The sequence below is a fragment of the Mastacembelus armatus genome, chromosome 24, assembly GCF_900324485.2.
Source record: "Mastacembelus armatus chromosome 24, fMasArm1.2, whole genome shotgun sequence".
NCBI lineage: Eukaryota > Metazoa > Chordata > Actinopteri > Synbranchiformes > Mastacembelidae > Mastacembelus > Mastacembelus armatus.
The window spans coordinates 6,186,285-6,200,432 of NC_046656.1; the positions used below are offsets into that span (position 1 = coordinate 6,186,285).

The window sequence follows — 14,148 nt, forward strand, 5'->3', positions numbered from 1 at the left end:
TTAGCTTCAAATCCTGTGCTGTCCCATCCTGTGAGAGGTCATGACAATAATGATAGGTCAGAATGTTTTAGGTGTTTGTGTGTGTGTATATGGGATCTGCTGAAACAGAACAAAAGCAAATGATTCCATTATTTTTTTGTTTACCCTTTTTCGGTCTAAGGGTGTTTTGACATGCCCTGATGTTTGTGCTTTTTTCAGTTGCTTTTAAACATATTAATGACTAAGGTCTGATAACAATGTAATCAGCACAAACTGGGCTACAATAATATGTGAGCAGCATGTTTATACATTGTTGTGTTTTTGAGAAAACAGCGTTTATGCATGGTTAGTGAAAAACTAAAATTTTTAAGTCACTGAAATAAGACCATAAAACACAAACAGAACATTGGTTCACAAGACTTTCAAGAAATGCATCTTGTCTAAAGTGTTTGTTTCAAAATTATGTGAAAGTCATCTTGTTCACTCATTCACAGAAAACCATATACTGATTTAAATTTTCTAAGACACTTTTTAAAAAAAAAATATGCAGGAAGGTGTGTCTGACATGAATAGTCATGTGATTTACCTGAGAAGACAAAGACCCGCACAAACACCCGCATTCCTGACTGAAAGGTGCTCAGTGTGAGGTGGGATCACATTAGCTATAATGAAGTGAGACAGGAGAAAATGTACCATGTATTAGTTGAAAGGGGTGTGTTCAAAAAAATAGCAGTGTCTGTCGTTGACTGTACAAACTCAAAACTATTTTGTACAAACGTTTTATTTCTAGGATTTAGCAATCCTGTGAATCACTAAACTAATATTTAGTTGTATGACCACAGTGTTTTATAACTGCTTCACATCTGTGTGGCATGGAGTCAACCAACTTGTGGCACCTTTCAGCTGTTATTCCACTCCATGATTCTTTAACAACATTCCACAATTCATGTTCTCAATTGGATTAAGGTCCGGGGATTGGGCTGGCCACTCCATAACATTAATTTTGTTGGTTTGGAACCAAGACTTTGCTCGTTTACTAGTGTGTTTGGGATCATTGTCTTGTTGAAATAACCATTTCAATGGCATGTCCTCTTCAGCATAAGGCAACATGACCTCTTCAAGTATTTTGACATATAAAACTGATCCCTGATCCCCGGTATGCAATAAATAGGCCCAACACCATAGTAGGAGAAACATGCCCATATCATGATGCTTGCACCACCATGCTTCACTGTCTTCACTGTGTACTGTGGCTTGAATTCAGAATTTGGGGGTCGTCTCACAAAGTGTCTATGGCCCTTGGACCCAAAATGAACAATTTTACTCTCATCAGTCCACAAAATGTTCCTCCATTTCTCTTTAGGCCAGTTGATGTGTTCTTTGGCAAATTGTAATCTCTTCTGCACATGCCTTTTTTTTAACAGAGGGACTTTGCGGGGGATTCTTGAAAATAGATTAGCTTCACACAGACGTCTTCTAACTGTCACAGTACTTACAGGTAACTCCAGACTGTCTTTGATCATCCTGGAGCTGATCATTGGCTGAGCCTTTGCCAATCTGGTTATTCTTCGATCCGTTTTGATGGTTTCCGTTTTCTTCCATGTCTCTCTGCTTTTGCCCTCCATTTTAAGGCATTGGAGATCATTTTAGCTGAACAGCCTATAATTTTTTGCACCTCTTTATAGGTTTTCCCCTCTCCAATCAACTTTTTAATCAAAGTACGCTGTTCTTCTGAACAATGTCTTGAACGACCCATTTTCCTCAGGCTTTCAAATGCATGTTCAACAAGTGCTGGCTTCACCCTTAAATAGGGGCCAGCTGATTCACACCTGTTTTTTCACAAAATTGATGACATCACTGATTGAATGTTACACTGCTATTTTTTTGAACACACCCCTTTCAATTAATTGCCCAATTGCACAGCCTTAAGAGCGTGCATATCATGAATGCTGGGTCTTGTTTGTTTTCTGAGAATCTACTGCACCTACTGGTAACTTGTTTGCCATGTAGCAATAAAAAATATACTAAAAACCTGGATTATTCTGGTTAGTCATATTGCACTGCTATTATTTTTAACAACACTGTATATTGCTCTTATCTGTACAATTAAAACTGACAGATTAATTTAAGTTTGTTTCGGCATTATCAGGAGAAGATGCTACTCGAGCGCGTTTCTGAGGGTTAACAATGCCTCTCAAATAAAAAATGTTACAAAAACAAGGTGTACAAGAAATAAAATGAAAGTATATTTTGTACAGTTACAGTTTGCTAGCCTTTAACTGCACTGTTCCTGCAAAGGTCAGTACCAGAAACAAGCAAACGCTGGTATGTAACGTAACCCAAGATTCTGTGAATATCACTACGGCTCATATCCCTTCTTCGTGCCTACGCACTGAAGAGAAATTTGTTTTTGTTTACAGTGGGCCCCCTCGCCTGAACTGAGTGTCCCAATCTCATCCCCCAGCTGCAAATAGGTCCACTGCTGCCTTTCTGAACCGGCACCATATCTGAGCCACCAGACTCGGATGGAGACACCAATCCCCTGCGCGAGGACTGCCACGTGACATAATGTCTACGGCCATGTTCTCCTGCAATGTGCACCACTTTCATGGAGAAAAGATGCGTGTAAGTCAACAGCAACAGGTGACGAGCAAGAGAGAGGAGTACACGACAAGTGTACCTCTCCTTGCGGGTTATATACGCTGCAGCCATGGTCTTGTTCATTCGGACCAGAACGTGGCAACCCTTCAACGGTGGAGAGAAGTGCCGGAGAACTTTCCACACTGTGAGCAGCTCGAGTTTGTTTATATCCGCCGTCTCCCTGAGCGTACACTCCACCTTTACTATCTGGGAGAGGCACGTCTCCCCAACAGGACAGGGAAGCATCCATGAACACTGACACGTGATTCGATGGAATGCCCAGGGGAACCCCTTGCGTCAGAGTGTGGGGGTTTCCCAGTAACGCAGATCCGGGCCCACTGACTAGGGGAGGGATAGTATGCGCCACTGGTGACGTACTGGGTTGAGCCTCAGTTGGATGAACCAGCACTAGAGCCGCCTTGTAAACAATATGCTGAACGGCACCACTGGGTGAGCCACTGCCATCATCCCCAGAAGGCGCAGCACCGATTGAGCCATGATGTGAGGCGGACCGAAGTGACACAGTAGGGAGGAGATGGTCACCGATCTCCCCTCGGTGGACGGGCCCTCATTTGTAATGAGTTCAGTTCCACCCCCAGATACACTATTGACTGAGTGGGCTTGGGGACACGCTTTTTCCAATTTATGGTGAAACCTAACGCTCTAGCTCTCATTCCGTCTCTGAAGGGGTTCCAGTGCCGTCTCGAGGCACTTGGAGAAAGTGCGAGGAACCAGAGAGTACCCAGTTGTGGCGGTTGTACTGGTAGCTGGTCCCCTGGTAATGGAAGCTGTATTGGGGAATGATGGAGACATGAAATATGCATCCTACAGATCTATTGATGTGAACCAGTCACCCTGGTGAATGCACCACAGGAGCTGGACCGACGTGAGCATGTGAAATCTCCTGACCTGCATTGATTTGTTGAGCTGAGTCAGATCCGGGACGGGCCTCATCTCTCTCGATTTCTTGGGGAATAAAATCCACGGGCCACATCCACCGGTGGAACAACAGAAATAACTCCCTTTGATAACAGATCTTGTATATCTGTTAGCAATGCCCACACATGCGCCGACACCATCACCGCATCCAAAAACGGACCGGGGGTAACCCATGGAGAGCCCTGCCCGAAAAGGATGATGGGACATGAAAATAGCAAGGATGTCTTATGATTCGCTATCCGTGGGCGCACTCTTGTGGTCAAACCGAAGATTAGCTGCCATAAGACCCAAACGAGACAGCTGTGTAACGGGAGTGTGCTGGTTAGCATGCTGGCTCAGGCTAGCTGGCATGTGCTTGGCAGCGTAAGGGCTGCACTGTGTGGGAAATGTGTGTGATTGGCAGGGGTCAGCTGAGCTACAGAGGAATATTTGCCCTACAGGGGGATGTAAACGTTTATTTTCCTCAGAACGGGAAACATGACATACACATTCCTCATAACTTAGACCACACACATTCCCCAAACACCATCAGAACCTCTGCTGTTTGTGGGGAGGTTCACGTGCCGGGGTAGATCAGGAACAAACTAGCCTAGGAGCCTTGGAAGGCAGATAAGAAGCAGGAGGTGTCTGCTCCGAGGAGCAAGGGGCCAGAGCCGGAGCGACCACTGGTTGAGGGCGGTGATTGGGAGCAGTAGCTCAGGATGCCCAGTAGGACATCTCACCCTAGGGCAATAATCCTGGTACATACGCAATGCCCCAGGAGTGTGAGGGAGGGCCGTAACATGGCGTTGAAACCTCTCCACCTCGCCTGTCGTAGGTTGGAACTCCTTAATCAGCTGCTAGATGTGTGGTTTAAATAAACCGTCACAGCTAATGGGTCCCTCTAACTAACATGGGATGGTGGAGAGTGTTGTGTACTGTTTGTATTTTGCTAAGAAATATACGTGAGACGAGAGAGAGAGTCTTCTAGTGCTTGCCGTTTATTATAGCTTAAATGCACTACTCTAAAACTTACGGCGTATCCGTACTCATCACATAACATTAGAGGGTAAGGGAACACAGAAGGGACAATTCGCATTTCGTAAATACACAACATATTTCCTCCCTCCTTTTTAAACAGCAAAGAAAATAAACAGTACTTTAACAATATATATATATATATATATATATATATATATATATTTATTTATACCTCCAATGGTTATGCAAACATAGAGATACCATGTATCTAACAACAACAGTATAACACAACCCTTTTTTTTTAAACTAGGGAAAGAGGGTAGACTACCTCAATTCCCTGACAACCCCTGGGGATTATTCTGCCCCAATGCTCTGGGATTGTCACTAACTAGAGTGTCAGTCTATCGGGGGGTCGACGTTCTCTCTGAGGATATGGCCGACTCATCGGTACGCTCACAGTCACAGTTTTTTTACAGAGGTTTGATTTGACAAGGGTATTGATGGACTTGTACTTGGAACAGTCTCTTTCACCAGGCTTGGTGAAGTCTCAGCCAGTGCGTTTTCAAGGGTTGGTGGAGAATAATACTCGGACGGCTGATGGTAATCTGGAGCAATTTCTGGGTAAAGATCTGTTGTCACCTGTTCTTCAGAGTTGTCGTCTGAATTGGAGCTAGTAATTGGTCTGCATGTCTTTTCCAGATGAGATGACCATCAGCGAGTTCAACAGTGTAAGACACTGGCTCGGTTTGTGCAATCACAACTGCGGGTAACCACTCGATACCCTTTCCGCAGTTATGAGCTAGCACCTTGTCTCCAGGTCTGAAACAACGTTGTTTAGCTTTAAGATGTTTTGGTGGATGTTCTCTGGATGTTTTGTTGTGCTTGAACTGTCTGCTTTGTTTTCTGGGGTTTCAACAAATCCAGACGAGTGCGGAGCTGTCTTTTGAACATTGCAGTGGCCGGAGACACTTTTGTTGTGGCATGGGGGGTGTTTCTATAAGAGAGGAGAAAAATGTTGAGGCGTTGGTGATGCTTCATTGTCTGAACAAATCGCTCAGCAAGACCGTTAGTGGACGGATGATAAGGTGCTGATCGAATATGTTGAATCCCATTAGCCTTCATGAAAGTCTCAAACTCTTCTGAGACCAGCTGAGGCCCATTGTCACTGACAAGTTGCTGTGGAAGGCCGAAATGACCAAAAATTGAATGAAGGGCTTCCACAGTTTTTGCAGATGAAGTGCTTTTCATTATCTCCACCTCTGGCCATTTACTGTGGGCATCAAGAAGAACTAAAAACATATGGTCTTCCAGCGGCCCTGCAAAGTCAACATGGACTGTCACCCACGGTTCCTCAGGCCATTGCCATGGATGTAACGGGGCTGGTTGAGGGGTGTTTCTTAACTTTGGACTGCACGATTTGGCTTTCTCCTCAATCTCAGAGTCCACACCTGGCCACCAAAGGTAGCTGCGAGCAATTTCTTTCATCCTAACTACTCCACAGTGTCCAGAATGAAGCTCCTCCAGTACTCGTTGTCTCAGTGGTGGTGGAATTATAACTCTTGTGCCCCACAGTAGGCAACCAGATTCAATTGTTAGTTCACTTCTCCTGGTCACTTAATCTTTTCTTTCCAAGTCCTTCCAAACAAGGCTGGTTGATCGACCTCAATAACATACAGTGGTAATTTCCTTTTTTGCATATTGAGTTCAACTGTCACCTCAATTACCCCTTTAACAGGAACTATCTCACCTGTGTAGGTCTTCAGTGTGACATTGGATGGCTGAGGGGTGTGATGTGGCAACATTTCTTTAATTGTCGTCTCTGACACCAATGAAACTGCAGCCCCCGTGTCCACTTTCATACGTACTGGTTTTCCATCCAGAAAAGGAGTCACCCAGTAACCTTGTTTATCTCCTGAGACAGATAAAACACATAAAGCATCATCGGCCTCTGTTTCTGATCCACTCTGTGTTTGCTGGTTGTTTTCCATTTGATTCATATGCTTTTGTTTAAATTTCTGGTGATGTTTCTTTTTAGGTCCAGTGTTTTTACTTTGTTGTGTCTTTTTGTTTTTGCAGGCACGCTCAATGTGGCCTTTCTTGCCACAATTTCTGCAGTTCATGTCCTTGCACCAACAATCTCCTGGCTGATGCCCCACTTTTCCGCATCGATAACATGCCTTTTTCTGAGTTTGACTTGTTCCTTGTGTCGGAATAAACCTTGTGCACTTGGGCAGATGCACTTAGTTGTTGTGCCTCTTTTGCGGCCATTTCCATCGACGTGCTGATCTCTATGGCCTTCTGTAGTGTTAAGTTACCTTCAGTTAGTAGTCGCTTTTGTATAGCCTCACTTCGGAGACCACAGACAAGCCTGTCACGTATGGTGTCACTCAGTGATTGACCAAACTCACAATGTTTGGATAATCGTTTCAACACTGCCACAAACTGAGAAATAGATTCACCATCTTGATGATTTCTTTTGTGGAAACGGAATCTCTCAGCAATAATACGAGGTTTAGGTGAATAGTGTTCTTTGAGTAAACTCACTATTTCCTGGTAGGATTTATCACCTGGTTTGTTTGGCTGTGTTAGACTACGAAGCAGATTAAATGTCTTCACTCCCATGACACTCAGAAAAGTCGGCACTAAAGCTTCATCCTTGATTTTGTTTGCCAGCACAAAGTAGTCAAAACGTTCAGTATATGCACTCCACTGTTCAATTGCTTCATCAAATGGTCCAATGCTGCCGATTAATCCAGTCACTTTGTTTTACTCACTCCTCTCTTTATGTTTCTGTGTTCGTCAGCTCTTGAGATTCCTCCCCTCTCCTAATCCTCGGTCCGTCGTCTGCGTCTTTTCTGTCTTTCACTCAATTTCCTTCCAGCGAAGACAACTCGTTCTGTTCCGACCGTCGCGGTTCTCTACAGGGTCGCTGTGCATTCACTCTGCTTCTCTCTGGTGGAGGACAGCGTGGTCGAAACGAGGAATTCGCACTGCAAAAATCTATATCTTTAAACACTTATTATCTCACTGAAAACAATAACTTAGCGTGGTACGAAACGTCCTCGTCACCAGTTATATTGTGTACTGCTTGTATTTTGCTAAGAAATATACGTGAGACGAGTCTTCTAGTGCTTGCCGTTTATTATAGCTTAAATGCACTACTCTAAAACTTACGGCGTATCCATACTCATCACATAACATTAGAGGGTAAGGGAACACAGAAGGGACAATTCGCATTTCGTAAATACACAACAGAAAGGTACAGCCAAATATTCTGGTGTGTCATCATCTGCCATGTGACGATGCTGGCCTTTCCCACAGCAATGGGGGCACAGAGAGCCAGAATAGTGCCCGCCATCTTACTAACCTCCTCTGAGCAATCAGGCAGGAGGCCCTCACAGGGATCGTGAGTGAGCCAGGGCGGTGATGTTATTAGCTGCAGCGATGGTCTGGAAGGTGCAATGGTGGGATCTGTCTGCTAGCTTAGCAGCTAGCACATGGGCATCCTGAAGTGGTTGGACCAGCTCAGGAGGGACGAGTAGCTTACACCTGTTAGCCATTGTAGTGATGATGTCCGGGAGCTCTCGTAATAGCTGAGCCATGTCTGGCGTAGGCATAGAAGAGGCCGGTGTAGGCCGCTCAGCTAGCATGCCAGCAGCAGACAGTTGCACCAGCTTCCCAGAGGGAAGGGGGTGGAGCAGGGAGCCATCCGGCAAGCGGTCTGGCAAGGAGGCAGAGTCCGACTCTGGGTCCAAGGCTAATTCCAGGATGGGTTCGAGCTCAGTCATCCCGGTTGGTAGTTTCCTCAGCAGGGAGAGATGCGGGAAGCCGTGTGTGCCAGCACTCTTCGGAGGCAAGAATGAGGAATTCTGCCCTCTGGTGGAGTGCCTCGAGGGGCTGCCGCTTGAAGAACTCACAGTTCGCCCTTGGCATGAGAGACCTGGCAGCGTGTTCCGCTCCCATGTAGCCCGTGCAGGTGCAGGTCGTCCCCAAAGATGTAGCCGGTACTGCACTCTCCGCAGATTCTAGTGAAGCCGCAGTCTGCTGAAGTCATGATTGAAGATCTTGCTCTCAGTGCTTAGGCTGAAGAAAAGAAAAGGGAAGAGCTTGCCCAAACCGCCGCTTTATATCTGGGAGCTGCGGACATGATTGGGACACTCGGTTTGGGCGAGGGGGCCCACCCCAGGTGAACATAAATGAATTTCTTTTCAGTGCACAGGCACAAAGAAGGGATATAGCCCATAGTCATAGCCCAGAGGGCTGTGCACCAATGAGACAGAACTATGATGCAGTTTACTCAAAATCAATCTGGGGTCTAATACAATCAGTTATTGAAAGGCAACCTAACTTGAACAATCCTGTCCCTCAAACAAGATGGTACCTGAGGGTTGGGGTCATGCACAACTCATTTGTACAGGCAGGGCCTAATCTTTAATACCCCCTGGCAGTTCATGCCCATGCATACCCACATTTTGTTTATGACAAGAATTGGTCACACAGATGGTGAAGCAGTGTGCTGAAGGCACAAGACATCAATCCTTCCAACTTTTTTAAATCATACTTAATATCAAACGAATAGTCATATATTCATAATCTACAACACATTCAGTGGACCTATATTAAGTTTAAGTTTGAGGAATACTATAACTATTGCTTCTCTGTTTTAAAAGATACAGTCCAGCCCAAAGTTAAACCATATACCTCAGTGATGCATTACTAAATGATTAATAAATTGAGTGCCTGGCACTGGCTCATCATCATGACACTTCTGGTGTCACTAATGTGCCACTAACAGCCAGTTACATCAGTTCTGGCTAAATACTAAACTATTTTTCCTCTATCTCAGCTTTGTCAACTTGCGTTTTGTTGTTTGTCCTGCACTATAGACATCAAACTTTGTGAATGAATTTATGTTCACTTAGCTATGAACAGTGGAGCCCAGAACAAGACATAATATCTGTATCTGCTTGACTGACTGACATTAAATATCATTAGTAAATATTAATATTTAATAAAGCAGAATTCTTTTATTGTGAGAAAATATTACGTTTAACTTTATTTTTCTTAAGTTATATACAATGTAAAGTACATATGTATGTATCATAATCATTATAGGTGTGCACTGAATGTTTCAATATTTCAGCTCAACAAAGTGTCAGAGCAGTTTTGAGTTTGTAAAATCACCTTGAATTATTTTTCCAGACATGATCATTCTGAAAGCTGATCTGAACCAGCTGTAAAAGAAAGCATAGATAAATGGATTGATTGTTGAATTTGACAGTGCAACCCATCCAAGTGCTTCCAGCCAAACATCTGGCACTGTAACTTTGCTGAAAGCACGAATAGTGGTACAAAGAAAATAAGGAAACCAGCACATCAAAAAAACTCCCATAACAATGGCCAGAGTTTTGGTGGCTTTTCTCTCCATTTTACTGACAGTAGCTCTAGACTTTGTGTTCTGGATGCTGCGTGCCTGTCTCAGTGCAACAAGGAGAATCTTTAGGTAGATACACAACATTACAATCATTGGGAGGTAAAAGGCAAAAAGAAGTCCCATAATGTTTGCTACAACAACAAAAGTTAAACAAGGTTTAATACATATTATCTGATGTAATCTTGCAATCAATAAGCTAATTCCAACTAGGACAGCAACACTCCAGTTAACTAAAATCATTGTCACAATAACATGATCGTTTATCTTAGTTCTATATGTCAGTGGCTGACACACTGCATGATATCTGTCAATAGAAATACAGCACAAGTTCAGAATAGAAGATGTGCACAGTGATACATCAAAGCTGGCCCGTACTTTACAAAATAAATTATAATGGTAATAACATGAGCTTGTAGAGAATTTTATAGTGAGAGGAAAAACTAGAACACCAACGAGCAGGTCAGTCACAGCCAGAGAGAGAACAAGAGAGTTTGTAGGAGTGTGGAGCTGTTTGAAGTAAGTTATGGAGATTATTACCAGGAGATTTCCACATACAGTTACAACAGATAAAGAACCAAAAAAAATATTAAGTAACATGCATAATATGGACCGGGAACTTGTTAGTGCATAAAAGAGATCTGTTTCAAAGCAGAGAGGTATGTTAGTAATAGAAGTCCCGTTAAAACTCATTTCCATTTTGTGTGTTTTGCAATTTAAGTAAGTTCTAAATATGTTTATATTCAGATATAAGAAATATGGTAGATAAAATTTCATTTAGAAATTTCCATACAGTTTCATAGCATACCAATTTCTCCCCCGTGGAGCCCTTGCATCAGCTGCATCAGTTCTGGTGGATGTCATTGGCAACTCTGCTTCTGCAAAGGACTTGTAAGGTATATTTAGTAGTGCCTATCTCATGAATAATTCATGCAATTTAACTTTAGATCCTCCTATTTTACGTCATAACACATCTGTTATGGCACCATGGACTTTAGGGTTTTTAACTGTTTTTTCTAGTTCCCTTTGTCCTGGTTTGCTTTCACCTTTTTTTGTTTTGTTCACATTTGGATTTTTACCAGCCTCTCACTGTGAGCATGTGTTGCTTTCACTGCTTCTGGGCTTAGCATTCACACAGTGTTTCCTGAAGTCTTCTTGGGTATGCAGGGTGAAGTTTTGTTTGTAAAAACTTTCAGGAACTCTTAGCTGGTATTCACACTCAACTCTACCCTAAGTTACATCATTGCAACCTGTTTTTTTTTTTACGTAAGCGCTTTCTCATTGTAAATACTTTCATGGACTATTTCCTGGGCTTCACACTCCATTTTTTCTACATTCTAGATTAAGTCCATTCTGGATTCTGTCTTATTTATTCATGTAATGAGAACCTTTGATTACAAGAACTAATTGCCTAGCTGTCACGTTCCACGTTCTATCCTTAAGGTTTTCATTACTAGAACTGAGTTTTGGTTGAGAGAACTAAAGACTTAAACCTTGGTTTTGGTTTATTCCTTCACTGTTTTTATTTACCCAGCTTTATCCTGTTCCCCCTGTTGCTGCCTAGGAATTTTGTTAACTTTCACTGTGTTGTTTTATGGTCTTTCTTCTGGTCACCTTAGTTTCATAGATCATGTTTAATATTTGTGCCTTGGTTGTGTTGTCGGTCAAAAGTGAAATCTTCCAAATTATAATTCTAATTATAATTTTTGGTCATTTGGGCCCAGAATTTGAATCAAATACACAACCCTGACAGTATATGTGTATATGGAATGTACACAAATGGATAAAAAAGCTAGTGATTCCATATATCCTGTATATAGTATTTATTTTGTTTTATTTTAGTTTATTCTAAAATTGTGTACATATTATGTACATATATTGTCACCCGAGAGCGAGACGTCCGCTCCCGGTTGCAGCCTCAACCAGCGGTTGCTCTGGCAGCACCCAAATCCCCCCCGCAAACAACAAAGGTTTGTATGGTGCACGGGGAATGTGTGTAGTGCACTAAGTTCTGTCATGTTTATGGTTCTGAGGAAAATAAACATGTTTACATCCCCCTGAAGGGCACATATTCCTCCGTAGCCCAGCTGACTCCTGCCAGTCATAAGGCAGCCGTGGCTGTTTCACACACATTACCCACACAGTGCAGCCTTCACGCTGCCAAGCACATGCCAGCTAGCTTGAGCGAGCATGCTAATCAGCACACTCCCTTCACACAGCTGTCTCGTTTGGGCCCTCTGTCAGCTAATCTTTGATTTGACCACAAGAGGATAGCGAAACAGACATCCTCGCTATTTCCATGTCCCATCGTCCCTTTCGGGCAGGGCTTCCCATGGCTTACCAACGGTCCGCTTCCGGGTGTTATAGAGAGCAGAAGAGGGGCTTCACATGACCCTCTCTTGGATCTTTATCCAGAGCAGCGCAGGCGTCGCGAGATGTACCGGTGGATGGACAAGCTCATCCACTCGGCCATACTCTTCAGTTTGCAGGGCTCCCTCCTGTGACGTTCCAGAATAAAACTTCCGGAAGAGGAGTTTTATTCTGAAGAGACAAACAGGATTTTGATGAACAATATTCACAGCACATTGACTCATTAAGTTATTAATGCATTTCACCTGAGAGTTTTTTCACAGTTTAAATAGCAGACCCTGGGCAGCAACAAGCTGCCAGGTTGTCTGTTGCCAATTCACAGGAGATTACGCCCGTCACTTTGTACACTCTTCTAACCACAGAGGAAGTGGAGAACATCGCCAGCCTCTACTACCTGGTGTGAGTACGTACGCGGCTAAGGAGTATTGGAAAAAATTAAGGATTGTATCCGTTCGAGAGGATTACTCCGGGAGGAGGAAAAGGAGGAACTAGGAGAAGACGACTCAATTGGATCTGAGTTTACTCAGGGGGGGACGCCGCCTGACACTCAGCACGAAAGTCGCACAGGAGGAAACCGCGAGGACGCCACTCCGCTCCTAACCAAGGAGGACCAGGTGTGTCACTCGCTACCTGTTGAAATTATCATTAATCACTTCCCTTTCTCTCTGTCTTACTCCAAGTACTGGAGAGAGTGGTTGCCGTGGACCACGGAGGGAAGCTACCATCAGACGTTGCTCTGCGGGTGCTATTAGGATGAACCAGTGTCTGTGAGGACCATCACCATTATCGAGCCTGGCCCTCATAGTAACCAACCTCCAGCAATAACTCCTCTGGATTTCACCACTAGTCACTGTCTTCTAGTCCACAACCAACCAGAGACATTATCATTATCTTTATTGGTGTAAATAAATAGTTTAATGAACATTGTTTTGACTCTGGGGTGTTCTGTGTGGGGGAAAGCTGTGACCCAACATCACGATTCACAAACAATCATGACACCTCCGCCATTCAGCAGGGTAATAGACCCTCACCTTGCCTTGTTGGCGCATGCGGGGGCTTTGCTAACAGACAGTTATCAAAGGGAGTTGTTTCTGTTGTCCACCGGTGGATGCGGCCCGTGGATTTTATTCCCATTATTTCCTGGTTCCAAAGAAATCGGGAGAGATGAGGCCCATCCTGGATCTGATGTGTCTTAACAAATCAGTGCAGGTCAGGAGATTTCACATGTTAATGAAAGCCCAGCTCCTACGTGCTTTCACCAAGGCGACTGGTTCTCATCGATAGATCTGAAGGATAGATCTGACGTATTTCCACGTCTTCATCATTCCCCAACACTGGGAATTCTTCCGTTTCCAGAGGACCAACTACCAGTACAACTGCCTTCCGTTCAGGTAATTGCTAGCTCCCCGCAATTTCTCGAAGTGCGTCGAGACGGCACTGGAGCGCCTTCGGAGAAAAGTAATGATAGTCTATCACGCTTCTATCTCGATGACCTGCTTCTGCTGGCCCACTCCCCAAAGGAGTCGTGGCAGCAGACAGTGGAACAAGTGGATCATTTGAGCTCTTTAGGTTTCCCCAAAAATTAGAAAACGAACGCACCCCAGCCCACTCAGTCCATAGTGTATCTGGGGGTGGAACTGAACTCATTACAAACTGTTGCTGTGGACTCACACGCAGCTCCTCTCCGCGAAAGCGGTACACATTGCAGGAGAATGCAACGTGACCACGGATATCATGTCATGTGGAAATCCTCATGCAGGGGATTGGTGTCTCCAAGCCTGGTGGCTCAGATATGGAGCAGGTTCGGAATGCCCTGGAGCATCTTGGTT

General features: G+C 44.0%; 1 protein-coding gene across 1 annotated transcript; it reads right to left on the reverse strand.

Moving 5' to 3' along the window:
* Positions 1-9,673: 9,673 nt before the first annotated feature.
* On the reverse strand, positions 9,674-10,642 carry LOC113137306 (trace amine-associated receptor 1-like). Its single transcript, XM_026318861.1, has one exon. It carries the CDS (start codon positions 10,640-10,642, stop codon positions 9,674-9,676), a length of 969 nt encoding a protein of 322 aa, XP_026174646.1.
* Between the last annotated feature and the right edge of the window lie 3,506 nt (positions 10,643-14,148).

Bases quoted from the DNA above. Each gene is read 5' to 3' on its own strand.
- LOC113137306 (XM_026318861.1), bottom strand. From the start codon at position 10,642: ATGAGTTTTAACGGGACTTCTATTACTAACATACCTCTCTGCTTTGAA.